General features: G+C 37.5%; 1 protein-coding gene across 3 annotated transcripts in view; it reads left to right on the plus strand.

Annotated features, from left to right (window-relative positions):
- LOC150077509 (sodium- and chloride-dependent glycine transporter 2-like) overlaps positions 1-21003 on the plus strand; it is a 250195-nt gene that overhangs the window by 173644 nt on the left and 55548 nt on the right. For all 3 annotated transcript variants that reach the window (XM_090386058.1, XM_090386056.1, XM_090386057.1), the window contains exons 2-3: positions 12866-13082; positions 15569-15703. In XM_090386058.1, coding sequence (XP_090242184.1) covers positions 12866-13082; positions 15569-15703 — 352 coding nt within the window. The remainder of the gene's footprint in view (positions 1-12865; positions 13083-15568; positions 15704-21003) is intronic.

Here is a 21003-nt window from a genome sequence, read left to right on the forward strand (position 1 = left end):
CTCCCGGCAAACACACTCTGGTTCAGGTCCATTTATCTTTATTACAAAATATATTACCCGTTTCCCGGACAACAGAAGCTCCCCCCCCCCCAAAAATAAAATAAACCTACTTCAACCAGCGCAGTATGTACTCGAATATTCTGTTCTGGGATCCGAATCCGGGGGATACGTCACTTGGCTGGTCACGAGATACTTCAGTTCCTGACAAGCTCCCAGTTACATTTGTTTCTAGGGCAAGAAAGCACCCGTTTCTTCGGGGACCCAAATTCTTCTTTTAATGCACCAAGTTTTATTATGAGATCGGTACACTCCTTGCGTCGGGTGCAATTAGCCCTCCTTGAGCCTGGGATAGTGCCTTTAGGATTATATAATTATTTTGTAGTTGTATTTTGAGGTTGCGTTAGTCGTTGATTAGTACCGCTTATTGAAAAAAACTGTCTAGTCATATTCAACCAGGACCTTCTAATATATTTGTTTTATTATAAAATGATGTTCATGGTCTTTTGATAGTGGGCCGATTTTACTAATTAATTGGGTTTTTTCATTGTATAGTTTGAGAAATCATATGGTATACGTGCCCCACCTTCATTGGCACCGCACGAGCATAACAGTCTGACAACCGAAACCTGTGGAGAATCCTTGGAGGATCCATGTCCTATTAAGAAGAAATTGATGTATAGGCCGGGAACATGCCATTAAAGGGCCGACTAAAGCTACCTTTGGTAGAAGTCTTTTAGTCACCTCCCCTATGCGGTTTGAACCCAATCAGTTTGCCACTTCTGATGAAGAGTTTTTTTTTTTTTTTTTGCCGATGGCTTATTTGTTCTTTTTTGGGATCGTTTGTTAAACTTAGGAGGACTTCCATAAAATTAGTTCTTATTTGTCGTTTTAGGTAATGATTTACTCCTCTGTGCATAATCTCTAGGTCCAGCTGTACAAGAAGCTCTGGTTAGAGTGGATAATATTGTTCTTTGTGTGGAGTTTGTTTTTCCATTGTTGTGCAGGAGAACAGGGTGCCAGCTCCATAGGTAGGAATATTGCTGTTATAGATCAACATTAAATTTATCTTTTTTTTTTTTTAGTCCCCAATCAGACCTGCTGATTGGGGTATTAAAACCTACATAGTTCCGTATCCTCTTAGAGAGATGTAGTTGAAATATTGAAAAAAAATGACCGTTTGGTGTCAAACGCCATTATTACATATGTTTGTTCTTGAGTCATTTTTATTGAATTACCGGATATTTTTATTAGAGGTGGTCTTCTGGGATCAAAGGTACCTCTGAAAAGGAGAGTCAGTTTTTTTCTACAGATATCTTAAGTTTACGGTTTGGAGCCCCTTTTTGCAATTGTTGAAGTGCATAGCTGGCAGGTTTTGCTGTTATCTCTCTGTTGGGTTTTTCAAAGGAAGATAAAGTCGTTCGCGATGGCAACCTAATCCATAGCCTTCGCTGAAGACTATGTTAATGTATTCATTAACATACTGTTAACGAATACATTAACATAACGTAGTACTGGGATCCAAAAATATGGATAACAGTTTGAATTGTTGGTTGTTATACGGTTTTCTGGTTAGGTGGTTGATTGTTTTAGGGTTTTCTGGTTTGTTGATGTAAGGCGAATCAGCAACTTAGACCATATTGCGCCGTATATAATATGCCTGTAAATTTCTGGTGTTCTGTGGTCGATTTGCTGTTTTCTGTACGAAAAACTCGAGTTCCGGGAGGAAAACCCATGTTGCCCTTTCTTGAGACCGACTAACGCAACCACCTTGTGAAAAAGGCCCATTAAAATTCTTTGCATCATTGATGGGATTCGAAGTCTGGTCATTTCTAAATATTTTGAAGAGGTCAGTGATTATACCAATGTGTAGCTGTGCTGTACTATGTAAGGCTAGCTCTCTATCAAATTGCTAATCTTTCAATCTCGCCTTCCCCAATTTACTTGATTCCCCCCCCCACACACATACGCAGATTGTCATAAGGCGAAATTTCTTTTCTTACCATCCTGTACTCACTCTGATTTAAATTCCTGTGATGAGTAATTAGTGAATTACATTTTGCTGGATCCCATGACCAGCAAAATGAATGTATTCAGCGAAATGCATGGGCTACTGAAAAACTCGTCCCACCAATCTTGCATTTTCAATAGCTTGTTCTGGAATCACAATTTCCAAACAGAAAATTAAAAATAAATTCAAAGTATGGTTGTTTGGCTTTCTACGAAGCAGTCCAGAGGAGGGGATATTGACAGGACTAAAAATTTAGCACACACTTCTTTCTGCTTTTGAGAAAAGTCCGTTTTCAATGCATCTTCCACTGCCTAACTTGTAGTGAATCATTTACTGCTTTCCGGTCGCCTCTTAGTATACAGGATTCACAGACTTCGTTCATTTTCTTTGGGATAATACGATCCTAGAACTCTTTCTCTAACTGAATTCTATAGCCCTTTACTAAAATAACTAGTTAACACTTATAGCGATCTCCATGTGAATGACCTGTGGGCAGACACAACTTGGCCTCTGTAGCCTTTGTCATTAAATCTTTTACTTCAAGATCCATTATGCTTATATCAACATAATGGATCTTGAATTATGGTCAGACAACGCTAATCAATAATCCACCCCTGCTATCAAGCTTAAAACCTCTAATTAATGAAGTGAAAAGTCTACCATATGAATCCCTAATGCTCGTTAATTCGAATCATTAATATTTTAGGTAGCGTAGTTAAGCATTGCATAACAGCTGCGTGTGAAATCTCTTCTAGTAACCTAGATAATGTGAGACAAAATTTTCGTTATCTGAATAATGTTTTGACTACCCTAATGATAATACAGAATTCGAAACAGACATTCTATTTCTGGTGCATTCAGTTAATACTTTCAGGCTTATACAGACGTATTTTCTCCTAAAGGTCAAAATTTTTTAAGTATCTGATGATTTATTACTGCTGGTCATTAGCAATTAATCACTTCACTTCCAAATGCGGATGCTTCATGAAACATTATTTGATTTTCCTAAACACGGTTAGATCGAATATATTTGTAACACAACAGTTTTAATAAAAAATAAGTTTGCTTTATAACTCGCATGCTATTTTTATATTTATATTCGGTGAATTTATGGAACAGAGAATATTAGTTCAACGTGCGCTTCTGAAATATCCATCAGTGGTTTGGATATTTGGTCCACACCTCTCTTGTAGACACTGCTTTGATGGCATCAAAATCTTAATTTCGTTGACTCAATCCAGAGAAGCCGTGGAAAATGCTGGAACTTTGTTCTCCGAGTGATATATTCTCGCCATTTGGATGGGCAGAGTCACTACTGTCGCTGGTATTCAAACCCGTGAGGAAACGCTTGGATTCAGTTTCCATTGCCCAACAAAGCAGAGTACTTCCGGCCAGGTTGGAAGGAATGTTTCCTGGAAACTTGGTTTGTCATCTCACAAGCAGTAAAGCTAACTAAAACATACATCGGAAGGATGCAATGGAAACGACCATAATATTGAGTTGGTTACAGGAGTTCGTTTCATTTAGGTAAGAGTATCAGATGGGTAATTACGGGGAGTAATCGCCCATACGATGTACTTACCTAATTTACTATTTGAAAGGGATAAAAGATGAATCTGATTATATGAAAGGAGTGTGGCTTTTGGAGCGTTGAAAAGTAATGGGAATTATGTTCTCCTATCAAACGGCCGCTTTCAGCTTTTCATACAATTTACGAATTTAATATTAAATTTGAATTGAGTATAAATATGAATTAATGGGTCATCTATGCATATTTCTATTTTTCACAACATGGCTGAATAAGTCGGTCTCAGGCGATGTAACCTAGCTTTCCCCCCCCTGGAAACTAGGGTTTCCATCCAGCAAACAGCAAATCGACCACAGAACACACGCAATTTACAGGCATATTATATACGGCGCAATATGATCTAAGTTTCTGATTCGCCCAACATCAACCAAACAACAATCCATAGTTACATAGTTTAATAGATTTAGCATACAGGGCCTCTTGAAGAATAATATAATGTAAGCCAGGCACATTAACTTTGTTTTGTCTTAAAAGTCCAATTAAACCAGTAATAGTCTGTAAGGACCCGTCCTTACATTAATTAATAAAATTTGTTAAATATTATGTGAATTTAACTGTGATACGAATAGTGGTTTTCTGATAAAAACAACATGGGTTAAGAAGCTCTGGAATTCAAAAATACCTTCCAGTCACTCCCTGTTTAGTTGTAGTTTGTTTGTATGGAAATTCTTTGACGAGTCAGTAAAAGTAAATAACCGTGACAAATCCCCATTAAGACAGAGGCAGATGCACCATAGTAAGGGCCAAGAGCACTTAAGTTGGCTCTCTTAGAAATTTCACGGTGAAACGCCATTAGAGGTGGGCGACGTCACCAGGTGTGCGCGCGTGAGGTCACGGGAAGAGCTGTGACGTTTCTCAGTTAACCTGAACTTCCGCCTCTCGTTCTAGATGGTTCTCGTATATTCTAGGCCACGGAAGTTGGGAAGAAGACCCGCCCACGGAAGATGAGAGGAGACAAATGAGAGCACAGGAAAAGGGATGCGCAGATCTCCTATTGGCCAGGAAGAAAGTGGAGGGAATTTTGAGAGGGAGATTAGGAAGAAGTTTTCGGGGCATTCAGAGAGAAGCTTTCGTGGCATTCAGTGAGAAGCTTTCGTGGCATTCAGTGAGAAGCTTTCGTGGCATTCGGAAGAAGTTTTCGGAGGAGTCGGAAGAAGTTCTCGAAGCGGTCTGGAGAATGATTTGAATGAGTTGGAGAACGATACAAAGCAGAGCAGTAGTCTAATTTGGGTGATAGCTGCAGCCCTGAGGTAGATGGAAGCAATGATAGAAATTCTGCGTATCCCGACAGCCCGTAGGAATGTTCACCTGTAAGCATGGAAGCCGTAGCAAGGAAGAATCACATCCTGAAAATTATGTAGGCAAAGCCAGTCGAATGAGTGGTCGAACCATTGACCTACTAGACAACTCCTCTATCCACGGAAGAAGAAATGCTGACCGGTAAAGAATATACGACCCTGATTGATTCCAGCCACGCAGTATCCGGTAGGGAGACACCATAAATCACCGAGATCCCCAAATGAGCGCCCCCGCATTCCAGTACCTGAATGACCGATATGAAAGGAAGCCGAGCAGAGAGGAAAGTTCCAGGCCAAACATGTAAGTGCTATAGAGTTTACCGAAATAGGTGTACCTAATTTATTAAGGAGAGGACTTTAGGAGAAATAAGTATATATATAGTTAAGGAGGGAGATTTAAGCAATGAATATATGTATAAAGGTGTAATGTATTTAAAACAGACGTAGCCTAAATTTGAAATGAAGCCCCTCATATAAATGCTTGATGGAAGGAGAGGGTATAATAGATAACTGAGAATTGTTTAAAGTTGGGAAAGGTTTTTATATTATATATGAAGTTAAAGGTTGGAATTTTGATTTATAATGAGTTGATTTGTGGAGAGTATTTCTGATTTGAGTAGGGGCTAATTAAAAGTGATATATATAAAGGTATAGGGGATTAACGGTCCTGAAGGGTAATGTTAAATTGAATTGATTAATATTTCCTGTTAACCTGATTGCAGTAAAGGTGTCTAATTGAATAAATGAAATTTTCTTACAAATTGAGACACGAACTCTGAAGGTTTTTGTGAGCCAGTTCATTGGCTGGTAGTTGTTGGTGTATTATATAGACTGTTCAGAAGAAGAGTTGGAAGAATCTATGTGAAGTGAATACCACGACCTATCCAAGTCCCTGTAAAGAACACGAAGAGACACCATTGCATAATGAATAATAATGTGTATTAGAATAGGATATCTGATGATAAAACATTGGAGTTTGAACAAAATATTTACACATATAAAGGTTAATGAAATAACAAGTCACTATTATTAGTTTCTGTATGATATGTTAATAAACATTGTTTTATTTTTCATTCATGTGTTGGAGTCTGTCATTCCGAAACTCAGCCAATCCTGTGGAGAAATACTTAAAATAATTAAGGTCCCCTTCGAGTCAGGTAATCTTCTGAGAACAAACAAGTCAGATGCTAAAGTGGGAGGATTGGACTACGGGGATATACATTAATACAAAAGGAAAAGATACAAAAAAAAAAAAAAACCCCATAAGTAATAAACGTTACCCCGCCCCCCACAATTGGCGAGCGAAAGCCAGGATAATTCTGCACAACGGAAGGCTGAGTTCAGAACGACAGGAAAATAGATATACATGTATATATATGTAATCCAGTTGCTGAAACTGATAGAAAAAATTCAGCTGGCGAGCCAGAAAGCGTAAGTTAGAATTATATATGTATTACTGAGTTGATTATTGTTGAATGAATTTAGATTGAACAAGTAAATAATGGTGGATTTTAGAGGCAAGTATTGATTTAGTGTTGAACTGGAAATTATTATTTATGTACAATTGAATTAATTAGTGAGACCGAACAGGGAAACTTCAAGGATAGATAGGTAAAACTTAAGGAGTTTTATAATTATTGGGTGTTGAACTTTTACTAATTGATTATTGACCAATCAGGTAAATGTTAATGATAGATTGAATTGGATTATCTAATATAGTTAAAGAATTGTAGAAAGATTAATCGGCAGACATATTGATTAGTTAAAGTTGATAGCTAGAGATTAATAGATATAAAATAAAAAAATGCCAAGAAAGGGTAGGAAACGCGGCGAGGACTGCGAAAATTTTGGGAGAAGCGAAATCGAAGGGTTAGCTAAACATTTAAATAGCATCGAAAGAAAGATGGAGTGGATGATGGAAAGGCTCTCTTTAAGCAATGATGCTAGAGAAAATCAGCAACAAACGGAAGTGAAACAAAGATTGGGTACAGTTTCACGAACATACGAGGGGGGAGACAAGGATAGCGGTCGTAAATGGTGTTATAAGTGCCAGGACTCAGACCATTGGACCCGCTACTGCAAAGTGAAACAGGGTGCTAAAGAAAGCTGGGAAAGAGAAGAGTATTGGGAACGAGACAGGTACCCACACGTAAAAAACCCCAGAAACATGGACAAGCACAGGGAGGAAAGGCATTGCGCAAAACAAGGGGGGTATCGGAATGAACAAGAGCGCATCAACAATGCCGTAGTCAAGAGACATGGATCTTTTAGACATGCCCGCTGCGGGAGGCCATCATTACACTTAAACACCGCCAAAGGAAAGGCCATATCTTTAGGTGCGGTAAGTGCTAAGGGCAGTAGAAACGACCTGTTATATGTGAGAGGCAGCTTAGGAGGGGTACCAGGTAAGTTTCTGGTGGACACAGGAGCCTCGAGGTCTATTTTAATGTGGGACTACCTCATTAAATACTGCAAAAGGCCGAGTAAGGGAGATATAAGATGTTGCCGCGATTTTCTTGTGGAGGGGGTAGGTGCTGGAGAAATTCACACCGATTACATTGTCAGAGACAAGGTAAGAATACAGGGGTGTGATAACTTGGTGGCCCATTCATATTTTGTGGCAAACAGAATAAACAGTCGTCGACACGACGCAATACTAGGCACGGACCTCCTAAGGAAGTTAAGAGCCAAGATAGATGTGAGAAATGGCCGCATTACCTTCGGCAGTAATACCCAGGCGAGTCCAAAGGTAGACAGGAGGCGAAAGGCAGGCGGCAGAGCCCAGTATGAGCCAGAGAAAGGGGAAACTTCAAAGGAAGCTAGTGGGAAAGAATTAGAAGGGTGTAAGGCAAGCACAGATAATAAAGTTCTGGTTACACAAAACAAATGGGAATTAAATATGAACACCAAAACAAATAGGAATAATGAGGGAAGGTGCCAAGAGAAGGGGAGGGTGTTACACGTAGGAATTTTGGAAACGAGAGAAAGGGTCGGTTTACATTCGGGAGAGAAAACACATGAAGGGGGAGAGAATGGCTGTGATGAGAAGGATCGCAAATTAAATGGAGCAACAGAAATTAAAGGAATCGAAGGATTAGGAAATTACAGAACTGAAGCTTCCAGTGAGGAGAAGGCACACAAACTGAAGGAAATAAACAGGATGCAGCAAATGTATCTAGGAGCAGTATTCGACGAAAATATGGGATGGGAGTAGTTAATGAAGCTTAATATAAGTTTAAGTAATGTCTGGTATATAAGTGTAATTAGAAAATATAAAAAGGCAATTAGAGGAGATTGGCTGTCGATTAAGTGGATCTGGGATAAAGGAAAATCCGTCTGAGGACAGAAAGAAAGAAAAAAATTTACATATGGAATATAAATTTTTTAGGGGAAGAGGAATGCTATGTAAGGACCCGTCCTTACATTAATTAATAAAATTTGTTAAATATTATGTGAATTTAACTGTGATACGAATAGTGGTTTTCTGATAAAAACAACATGGGTTAAGAAGCTCTGGAATTCAAAAATACCTTCCAGTCACTCCCTGTTTAGTTGTAGTTTGTTTGTATGGAAATTCTTTGACGAGTCAGTAAAAGTAAATAACCGTGACAAATCCCCATTAAGACAGAGGCAGATGCACCATAGTAAGGGCCAAGAGCACTTAAGTTGGCTCTCTTAGAAATTTCACGGTGAAACGCCATTAGAGGTGGGCGACGTCACCAGGTGTGCGCGCGTGAGGTCACGGGAAGAGCTGTGACGTTTCTCAGTTAACCTGAACTTCCGCCTCTCGTTCTAGATGGTTCTCGTATATTCTAGGCCACGGAAGTTGGGAAGAAGACCCGCCCACGGAAGATGAGAGGAGACAAATGAGAGCACAGGAAAAGGGATGCGCAGATCTCCTATTGGCCAGGAAGAAAGTGGAGGGAATTTTGAGAGGGAGATTAGGAAGAAGTTTTCGGGGCATTCAGAGAGAAGCTTTCGTGGCATTCAGTGAGAAGCTTTCGTGGCATTCAGTGAGAAGCTTTCGTGGCATTCGGAAGAAGTTTTCGGAGGAGTCGGAAGAAGTTCTCGAAGCGGTCTGGAGAATGATTTGAATGAGTTGGAGAACGATACAAAGCAGAGCAGTAGTCTAATTTGGGTGATAGCTGCAGCCCTGAGGTAGATGGAAGCAATGATAGAAATTCTGCGTATCCCGACAGCCCGTAGGAATGTTCACCTGTAAGCATGGAAGCCGTAGCAAGGAAGAATCACATCCTGAAAATTATGTAGGCAAAGCCAGTCGAATGAGTGGTCGAACCATTGACCTACTAGACAACTCCTCTATCCACGGAAGAAGAAATGCTGACCGGTAAAGAATATACGACCCTGATTGATTCCAGCCACGCAGTATCCGGTAGGGAGACACCATAAATCACCGAGATCCCCAAATGAGCGCCCCCGCATTCCAGTACCTGAATGACCGATATGAAAGGAAGCCGAGCAGAGAGGAAAGTTCCAGGCCAAACATGTAAGTGCTATAGAGTTTACCGAAATAGGTGTACCTAATTTATTAAGGAGAGGACTTTAGGAGAAATAAGTATATATATAGTTAAGGAGGGAGATTTAAGCAATGAATATATGTATAAAGGTGTAATGTATTTAAAACAGACGTAGCCTAAATTTGAAATGAAGCCCCTCATATAAATGCTTGATGGAAGGAGAGGGTATAATAGATAACTGAGAATTGTTTAAAGTTGGGAAAGGTTTTTATATTATATATGAAGTTAAAGGTTGGAATTTTGATTTATAATGAGTTGATTTGTGGAGAGTATTTCTGATTTGAGTAGGGGCTAATTAAAAGTGATATATATAAAGGTATAGGGGATTAACGGTCCTGAAGGGTAATGTTAAATTGAATTGATTAATATTTCCTGTTAACCTGATTGCAGTAAAGGTGTCTAATTGAATAAATGAAATTTTCTTACAAATTGAGACACGAACTCTGAAGGTTTTTGTGAGCCAGTTCATTGGCTGGTAGTTGTTGGTGTATTATATAGACTGTTCAGAAGAAGAGTTGGAAGAATCTATGTGAAGTGAATACCACGACCTATCCAAGTCCCTGTAAAGAACACGAAGAGACACCATTGCATAATGAATAATAATGTGTATTAGAATAGGATATCTGATGATAAAACATTGGAGTTTGAACAAAATATTTACACATATAAAGGTTAATGAAATAACAAGTCACTATTATTAGTTTCTGTATGATATGTTAATAAACATTGTTTTATTTTTCATTCATGTGTTGGAGTCTGTCATTCCGAAACTCAGCCAATCCTGTGGAGAAATACTTAAAATAATTAAGGTCCCCTTCGAGTCAGGTAATCTTCTGAGAACAAACAAGTCAGATGCTAAAGTGGGAGGATTGGACTACGGGGATATACATTAATACAAAAGGAAAAGATACAAAAAAAAAAAAAACCCCATAAGTAATAAACGTTACCCCGCCCCCCACAAGTCCTAAGCATCAACAGTGACTACAACAGTCAACTGTTATGTCTGTACTTTCATCAAAAGTTATTGAAAAATACCGACATTCTCTAAAAACAGCTTTCAGGTTGTCAGACAAATGTTTACTGAAACCAACTTTTCTCCTAGTAACAGTTGGTTTCGAAAGGGCTGCAGACTGAAATTCTCTGACTACCTTTTCTTCACTGAACGACTCTGTCATTTAAACAGCACACTGTTTGAATTCACAGTCCTTGAATATTTTCTTGGCCTTAGCGAACTCAAAACTAACTATATAGGAAGTCAAAACTGATGATTCGTGTATTTTTTTACGATGCTGAATATGCTTTTTTGTTGTGTAAGCTGATTTTTCAGCTGTTTGACAACGATTGTCCGTGACTCTCCGGATTTTTTCGCGTAGTTTTGGTGGTGATTTGTCGTAAAGTATTTTGATGATATATTCTTTCAAAACTGCTAACAATCAGAAGCAAACTAAGCACTGATGTTTCTTGTTCTTAGTATGGATAAACAAATAGTCCAACTGCCATTCGGGTTTTGAGCGCGGCTTTCACTCTCCACTTTCTAAACTTTGAAGACATATTATAAACTTAATCGACACAAGCTTGTAAATTATGTCCTTCATACAAAGATAAAGAATAAAAAAATTTCGTCAATTGTTTTGTTGTTCTTATCTCTTTGGATCCTTAAATACTTTTTCGTGTGATGATAAACTCAAATTTATTTTACAATTTCTTTAAATATAATTAATTAAATCTCAAAATTTGATTTCTCTTGAATCGGTGAAATGTTATTTTTCGAGCTTATCACTTGGTGATAAGCTTGAAAAATTCCTCTTGAATACTGAAAACATCTTTAAATCACGAGAGAAAGGACTGGGCTCGAATCTTGTCAGTAATCTGAACTTTTATATATTTCACACTGCTGCCGAGTTACTCTCTTTGGGGAGAGGGTAGCATGGTTTTCTTTCCTGAAACTTGGGTTTTTCATCCAAAAAAACCCCATATAAACCGACCGTAGTTGCTGTTGCAGTGCATAGCACAGACACAACATGGTCAAAGTTGATGATGCGTCTAAAACCCTACTACAACAGCTATATTGTGTCTGTGAAGTACATGTGGTCGATTTGGCTGTTTATCGTACGAAAAAACTCAAGGTTCTGGGTGAAAAACCGTGCTGCCTCGCCTATAAAGACTCCTCGCGCCATTAATTGGATTTGAATTCAGGTCTTTTTCCCCCATGTGGGGAAGGACTCTGATTATACCAACTGTACTACCTTGAGGGCAACTGACTGAAGAATATGCGTTACTGTAAAATCCCAAAAAATCGAGTTAGTAAATCCTACAATTTACCAATTTGAGTTGGGAAACGCTCGAAATTCGAAATTTTACCAAAGCGAATCGATTAAATTATGAAATTCTCGTTATCTGGTTGAAGTTTGTTTATTTGTTATTTGGTTTTTAGGAGCATTAGCAACTAAGACCATATTGCTCCGGGGATATGCGGTGGTCATTGCCTGACCTTTCCGCATCCTCCGTATTTGGTGACTGATTGAAGTGCTGTATCTTAGGATCTTTGAATATATTACCCATTCAGATTTTTGGGAATAGGAGAGAACCATCCACGCCGTTGTTTAAAAATTGAAAAAGTGAAACTGTCCAGTCATCACTTTGTACGATATTTAACCAAGGAAGAATATATTTCCTTTTTCCGAAAGATTTTTGTTAAGGGTGTGTAAAAGGAAGTAGTGATGATTTCCTGGTTCATTTACTTTTCCGATTTATAACAAGGCCATTGAAGGGGATACTTCCCATCCCCACAAGGTTTTCTTTGTAACATGTTAGCTCTATTCGAAATATAACGAGTATGTAACACTGACAACTTTGCGGAGATATATCATTCCCAGTGTCCTTGTTTAAAAATCAGAAAAATAATGAATGGAACTATTTTTTTATATATCTTAGTTTATTTTAATATCGAGGTATTTTAAATTACAAACTTCGCTTTCTTTAAGATATTTTAGGGTTCTTCCCATATCCTCTCTTACAAGCTCCAAATTGACGGATGCCTTTCAGATACAAGGTCTAATAAATTTGTATATTGCGCTCTTTAGATTGTGTTCTGATCCAACTTTCACAATTTGCTTTATGGTCTTTTTTATGGCTGGTATTGTTCAAACATTTCTTGAACTGGCGTGCAACTTTTGCAGCTTTTAATATTTTGTAATGCCACTTTATAATTTCAGTCCTCTCCTTTCATAAAAAAAATCTATAAAATGTACAATAAACTATTTTTAAAATATAGCAAGCGCCTTCAAAAAATTCTTTAACTGGGATGCTACTCTTGATTAAACAGCTTTTAAAAAGCAGTATAAAGCAATTAAATTCATTGATATTCATATTTCAAATACTGTCTATGCTGATATAGCGTTCATAATTTAATATTTAGTGTGTATTATTTCAGAATGATGTGGACAAAGACTTTCCTCGCGTTAGCAGTCAAGTTCCCTTGTCACCGAAAACCGTGGATGATGAGGATCGGGCCAGCTGGATGGATGTGGAGGCGGTGGAGAGGGGAAATTGGACAGGAAGGTTCGACTTTATCTTGTCACTTCTCGGTTACTCCGTGGGACTCGGGAACGTCTGGAGGTTTCCATATCTTTGTTACAGCAACGGAGGAGGTAACATGGTATACCTTAATTGAAATGAATACATAAGTCTGCTCAATTGTTTTCGTAAATAATTATAAGCGATCGTGCGCATGTAAATGAAGCATAATATCACAGATTATCATTGACAATAGAAATATTTTACGAATTGTTAAACCAGAAAACGAATTAATCAATAATTCCTTTTGTAAAATTTTATTTCTAATGAAATTTTAGAACACATTGCATCAATTGTTTCTACAACCCTTTAATTTGCAATATTTTAAGTGTTTTCTTACTTGCTTGGATTCAGTTAATTCAGACTTTCTGTTGAAGGAATCTTCCTATTGAGTTGGACTAGCTTAGTGGAAGGAAAAGATATAGAAAATATTTTGTGACTCAGAGAATTAGAATTAAATTTTTCAAGAGACGGTGCATGGGTACTAACTGTGCTTATTGCAAGGAATATTCCGTGCAGGTTAATTTTATCCAGTTTTCTGATGTGATGAGTTATTCCAAGCAGAGAAAGTCTTAGGCCTGGTGATCTTCTTGGCCAAACGACCGAATTCCATATCGTTGGGCCAAGGAATTGGGAAACAACTATACTGATTTAAATATACTGTATTAGAATTGATTGGGTCAAAGAAAATTGGCCTGATTTACCAATGAATCTAATTTAACCATCATTATTTTATTAATTAATTTTCATGTAAAAATATTTTTTCAATAAACTAGTTGTTATTAGTTATGAGTAATTTTAGGATGTCTTAAGACATTTTTCTGTTTCCATATAAGGAAAAAATCTGCAGTGTTGTTAAAATCCAAAACTTTTACTTATTTTTATTTAATGAATTTTATTTAATTTTATTAAAGTGGAAGATACAAAATAAGTAGGAATTAAAAAATCTCTTGCATACATCACGCTGCCTTGAGATTGAAAGAATTCGGTTGTTTTTGCCCAATTTTCTTATAATTTGCTGAACATCACATATAGGTTTTCTATCGGTTATTAAAGGCTTGGATAATTAATTAATTTCCTGTAAATTGTTGGGCATGCTGAAAGCGTTTATGATTACATATTCTTCAAGGGAACGCTAGTGGAGGATAATCATAGATGTCCTTTCAATCCATTATTTTATCTTCAGTCTTTTATCTTCAACACTGGAATGCAACAGCACACACGTTTGTATCCACCATGACATCCGAACACGGTTAATATTAAATACAATGATTAGCAGTAAACTGTTCTGAATCCGCTTGGTCGTGCCGAGTATAAATAGGTTTTTATTATTATTTTTTTTACTTCTATTGACATAGCACTGAACCATATCCTCTCATCCTAGCCAAGCGTAGGGTTTAGAGATCATTTAAATGCTACGTCCTTTGGATTTTTTCCTATGCTGGTGCATTCTGGTTCCTGATGAAATGGCGCCTGAGGCACCATTTCATCAGGCCAAAATATTATGACTAGCGAGTCGTAATGCAAATCAAAGCAACTGCAGGTGAACTACGGCGCGTGCGGGGGTTGAGACACTGTATAAAAAACACCTGATATTGAGCTCCGTTAATCAGTGTTGCGCTTCTTCATATGGGAAAGGCAGTTTGACAAAGGCCAAGTTGTAATGGCCTGACGACTGGGTCAGAGTATATCCGAAACGGCACGGCTGGTGGGCTGCTCACGGTCAGCCCTGATTAGTATCTACCGAAAGTAGTCCTTGGAGGGAAAACCCATGACCGCCAGCGAGGCTTTGGTTGACCACGGCTCATCGATCCTCGAGGTGAGCGAAGGCTCTTCCGGATAGTACGGGGTAACAGAAGGGCGACGTGTTGTGACTCGTCGGTAAAATTGGAATGCTGGAGAAGGGAGTAATGTGTCACAACACACAATACATTGAACCCTGCTGAAAATGTGGCTGCATAGCCGCAGGCCGCTCCGAATGCCCATGCCAAACACGGTTCACTGACGACAGCACCTACAATGGGCACGCGAGCATAGAAATCGGACCTTCAGTGAGTGGAAAAAGGTAGTCATCGAGCATCTGTGGTTTGTGTAGGAACAGCAACTGTCATCTGCGGCGTCTGAACCACGGACCTTACAGGAGTTAAAGGATCTTCTGGTTACGTGTTGGTACCAGATACCACACGACACATTTAGAAATCTTGTAGCGTCTCTGCCTCGCTGGGTACGAACTGTTTTAGCTACACGTGGAGGACCAACATCATATTTATCTTATTTTGCATTTTAGTTCACAAAACCCAACAACCTTTGGAAGCAGCACCGTCTACAAAGGAGATAAGATCGTCTCAACAAGTTTTGGTGTATATTCATAAGCGCTTCGAAAATCATTTCTTTCAACCTCAGCGCAGCTTAGTGTAAAGTGAGCCAGGATCAGAAATTAAGCTTAGAATAATTAAAACTTCTGTTTTCAAATATAAAGTTGTTATATTTGTTTTAAATATAAAGTTTTTTTTTTTTTTTTTCAGTAAGTAATTTCAAAACTGTTTTTGTTTACTTTCAGGTGCCTTCCTGATACCCTTCATTTGCATGATGGTCCTGGCAGGATTGCCTCTTATGTTCATGGAACTTGCTTTTGGGCAGTTTGCTAACCTCGGTCCCATAGCCATCTTCGAGCGCTTCTGCCCACTTCTACAGGGTAAAGCGCCACCTAGCAGAACTTTATAGAACTATTGGTCTCAGGTGTGAATCACGCAGTGTTTGGCTAAAGATACTTAATTTGTCCTAGACCTTCTGCCCATCCCCTAAGGATACAACTATTTTCTTTCTCGCGGTTTGGAAATGCTTTCCCGTAAACCCTTCCTTTCCCTCCTAAAGATAGATTTAAATTATGAACACCATACCATACACTGGCATGCTAATTGAGTCTATGCTTAAGAACCTCGCGCTCCAAAAGACCTGGATGAATTCACACTTTTGAAGCTTGATTTCATTTTAAATATTCCAAAAGGAAAACATATTTAATTTATGTACGCCACTAACAGCTGGTAAAATGAGGGCCCCTTTCACACATTAATTCAGATATAATTCTAATTCGTCACTTCCTTTTAATATTTATGCCCTTTTAGGTTCGAATTATAGAAAGGATACGCAAGAGTATGTTGAGTATTATGTAGACTTCAAGGTTTACGATTCAAGCATTTTCTATTTTTACATTTACCTCTTTCCTCCTTGTTGCCGAAATACTGCATACTGAAAATCTAATCTCGTTATTATCAAACTGTAAAGTTTTTAAATATTAAACAAAATTCCTCATATCCATTTGAATCTCACATTTGTAACAGTTTTAATTTCAAATGTTTTCTTGGCTCTAGATCGTTCCAAGATGATTCTTAGTTGTCCCAAGAATGGTCAGTGGCAGCTGACTCTGTTCACTTTAAAAGAGTAGTTGAACCGTCCCACAGATTTCTCTTTTATTGCATGTCATATCTAAATAACGATTGTAAAGAAATAAGAAGTAAACTTAAAATAATTGGAAGTAACTTTACCAAAACAGTCTAGGAATAAAATTATAGCATTAAGCATCTTGCCAAATACGTCATTATCTAGACCCATTTGTTTTTCGAAAATAAAATATACACGTCTATATTTATTCACACCAATAATAGAATTTTATATGTGGTTTTTATTAATTTTAGCATTCTGTCCTTCCTTTAATTCTTTATAAAATAAAATGCAGTTGGTATACCATAAAAGATTGAAAAGAAGTTGAGGAAGTGTTGTTTTATATATACAAGGCATTTGAAAAGAATGTAAAAAAGAATTGTGCGACTAATTCTAAGATCCAGAATAAGAAAAAATGTCTTATTCTGAGTGATTAGAGCTATGGCTGTTTGAATTTTAAAAAAAATGTCCATGAAGTTTAGAATGGTAAAAAATAATAAAAAGATCAAAAACTAGATAAGCAGATGTACCTAGCGTCAATATAAGCATTCTAGGCACACGTCTATTTTTTATTTGTTTTTATTTTTACTATTTTTACCATTAGAAATTCCACCCCAGCCACATTTCTGTAGCCTTTCAGAATTGCACATATGTCAATTCCTGAAAGGTTACAGAAAATGAAGTGTCCAATTCTAAAAGGTTTAAGTCTCTTTTTCTTATTTTGGACCTTAGAATGCGTCCCAGAATATTTTCACATGTTTTTGAGATGCCTTTATACATAACCGAAGTGTCTTAACTTTTAAAATATGTCAAAGTTTCTTCTATCTCAATGAACGCTGTATTGAATTCAATATTTTTGATAAAAAGAAGTTTCCTATGGTGTAATTAGTTTTAGAAATTCATTTATTATGATTCATCTACGAATACTTACATTATTACTTAATATGCTTAATTGAGATACTTAATTAGTTGTTCTTATACATATAAGCACCATAGAGGTAATTTCCAAAGTTCTTAAATATGCCACAGTTTAAAGTATGCTGACTCTTCATCATATTCACTCTGTTAAACTTGTTGATTACTTTCGTATCATTTGCTATCATATTTTAACTGCCTACAATTTTGCCATTGCTTGATGGGATGTATACATTCGTGAAAAGGATCACGTAAAGCGAAAACTCCTCATAAGCAATTGATTTCCTCATAAGGAATAATTGAAAATATGAGGTTGCGACACAAACAGAATTTTATAATTATTGATTTTTAAACTGCGCTTTCGAGATATTTGTTTTCAATTCCAAACACTTGAAGTACATCCTGGGATTAAAATAAGCTTCAGCAAAAGAAAATTTAGTAGTAAAACAGATTAAGACTAAAATTCTTATGGCTAATTTCGTATTAATATGATAAACGCCATTTTAATTATTTTAGAAACAATTTCTCTTTATTATCATAGTTAAAAACTTTATTAGTGATTTACAAGAGATTTATCGTACATAATAGCATCATGCGGATTCGAGCATCGGGAGGGGTTGCGTACCTTTGCATTGCGATTTCTTCTTTTAGGTTATCTTAGTAATCTCTTTTTGAAATGAACACACCAAACAGAAAAAGTTTCAGTTGTAAAATTGTGGGAAATGGCATCGTTTAAAAAAAGTCATCACAGCTGTTTAGAATCAACCCACACAACCTTTTCAGATTAACAGTCATTCGAGAAAAATAAATTGCATATTACTGCACAATGTGATAATGAGACCCAGTTTTAGCATATTTTGATGCTGTTAGATTAAATGTTTTTCGCCTGAAAATATTTGTAATGTTTCTGCTTATGTGTGCCCAGGTAACATTTTTAATTTCTTGATTTTTAAAATTGCAAATAGAGGATTCACTTACTGATAACGAAAACTATTTTCAATCCATTAATCTCGAAGTTATATCGATTTTGATCAGAGTCACAGTGACATTGGCGTGCTTTTATATTGGTTTTGAAATTTTCGGTTTCTTTGGTGTTCGGAGAAACTATTGTCAAACTTCAGGAGGTAATTAATTTGGTGACTTTTTCTCGAATTACAACCCATACCTGTCGTGGAATGGGTTCCACTAAATGTCTTAGAGAGTGTAGAGCCAGATTTGACCATACTTCCATCAGGATATTTGGCAGCTTCTAGCTACACTGCTGTCGTTAGAGTACTGCGAAGTCAAAATGCCCTTCCCAACATATCCTAGAATTCCTAACTGGGTTCAAATCTGTAAAATTGGTCGGCCAGAGTAGACGTCGTAAATCTTGGGAATGTTCTTCCAATCATTCAGATATATTTTTTGCATTTGGATAGTTGCGTTATCATCTTGAAAGAATATATCAAAATCTGAGTAAAAATGTAACATTGCAACAATAATACCTTTTTGAAAATTGGAATCATTCCTTGTCTTTCCCATGATCGGATGGACTAAGAAGCCCCAGAAAGCATAAGGAATTTATCTGATACCAAGGAATTGGTAATTGTTCCACGTGGCAACTTATATTTGCAGACTGTATGTTTGATTATCTGTTGACACCAACTAATTTTTTGGCCAGTGACTGTATTTCTGTTTTTATGTTGAATGATGCTACTGAACCACCTTATGTTGGTCAATAATTGGCATAACCTTATTCGCTGAACTGCCACCATGGGATCTAAACATGGGATATATATATATATTATTATTATTAACATAGCAAGAATGGTGCAATGTTAACTCAGGTCTGGGTGGGTGGTTGAGTTTGGGTAATTATCAGGCGTTTTTCGGTATTTTCTCTGTTTCTGCCAGGTACTTCTCATCCTGTGAAAACACCTCCCTGCCTTTCTCACTCTAATGCACATGGGTTGTTTTATAACTGTAGGATAAACTTTAAAATCCTTTCACCAGCAATTCTTTCTTTCCAGTTTACGGGTATCTATTTTTGAGTATCTGTAGTTCAATAATCTTTACATGCAATGTATGAAGAGAAATAAAGTTCCACGGAGTGGACAAAATAATGGAAACATCTGATATGAATGTAGCAGCTTCTGTAATCGCTGCGTGACGTATTTATCAAAGTGCAGTTATGATTTTTTTTTGTTTTTTGCACGTAGTACTGTGATGAAGGAAAGACGATAAAAGCTGATCTTTATTTAGAGATATAAAAATTTACATAAAGGAAATGACAGACCTGTTTGAATTACAAAGAGCTCAGACTGTTGGTGCACGTCTAGTAGGGGCATCGATGAATAAAACTGCTGATTTGGTTAATGTATTCACAGCAACTGTATCGAGAGCGATATGTGCATTCAACAAGTTTAAAAAGACAAAATCTAATATGAACAACTGTGGCAGAAAACCGAAGCAGATCGAAAGAATTGCCTAAAAAAAAAACCTGCAAAAATTAATGAGTCTCGGCAATCCAGTTTCTAGAAAAACAGTTTCCCGAGAACACGAGAAGCTGAAATTTATGGTAGAGCCGCTACTGCCAAAGCAGAAAAGCTGGACAACGAATGATTATTCACGATTTTTCCAACATCAGGGAGAGTTTACGTTTAGTGAATTAACAAAGATTTGGGCAGCAACGCGTTGGTATCCTTTAGGTTCTGTGGTAATTAATGGCAGTGAGCAATCAGTGCTATTAAGTGATTCGCCCGTTCAGAGCAGATTACTTACTGCCGCTGATTACCATGATATTCTGAGTGAGCGACCAGGTTCATCTAATAGTGCAAACACTGTTTCCCTCAAACGATTTCGTGCTTCAAGATGATAATGCTCCAATACGCACAGTCAGATGCGTCCAATCTTGATTTGAGCAGCATATAACTAAGTCTAAGCGTCTTCCATGGCCTGCACGCACAATAGTAGTAGTGGCATGTGATGCAAGAAAGCAAATGTATGAGCTTATGCAGCATCAGCCAAAAAAAAAAAAAAAAAATCACACCATTCCCTCCAAATGCCTGTCCAGTTCCTCCTTAAATTTATTCACTATCAACTTCCACAACGACAGATGGAAGTTTGTTCCAGCAATTAACCACCCGCTGGCTAAAGGCAAATTTCCGCACATCTATTCTACATCTGTCTTTTCTTAATTTGAATTTATGCCCCCTTAGGTTCGTAATCCGAACAAGTGGAAGGATCCCATCAGAATTCAGCGTGCTGAACCCATTCAAGGCCTTATACACCTCAATCAGATCACCCCGCATGTGCCTAGTCTCCAGCCACTGTAATTTTCAGAACTTAAGCCTCTCTTGATAAGAGGATCCCTTAATTCCCCTCACCAATCTTGTTGCCATTCTCTGTACACGCTCAAGTAAATCTACATCCTTCCTAAAATGAGGCCTCCAGACATGTACGCAATACTCAAGGCGTGGCCTGACCATTGCCTTATACAGAGGGATAATCACCTCCTTTTCCCTGCTAGCAAAATTCCTATATATCATTGACAAAACCCCATGACCTGCCCTAGCAGCCTGTCTGCATTTCTCAGAAAACTTCATATCTGACTGCACAATTACTCCCAGGTCTTTTTCATTTTCTACCACCTTAAGTGTA

The sequence above is a fragment of the Mastigoproctus giganteus genome, chromosome 12 (genome assembly GCF_048544385.1).
Source record: "Mastigoproctus giganteus isolate SK-2022 chromosome 12, ASM4854438v1, whole genome shotgun sequence".
Lineage (NCBI taxonomy): Eukaryota > Metazoa > Arthropoda > Arachnida > Uropygi > Thelyphonidae > Mastigoproctus > Mastigoproctus giganteus.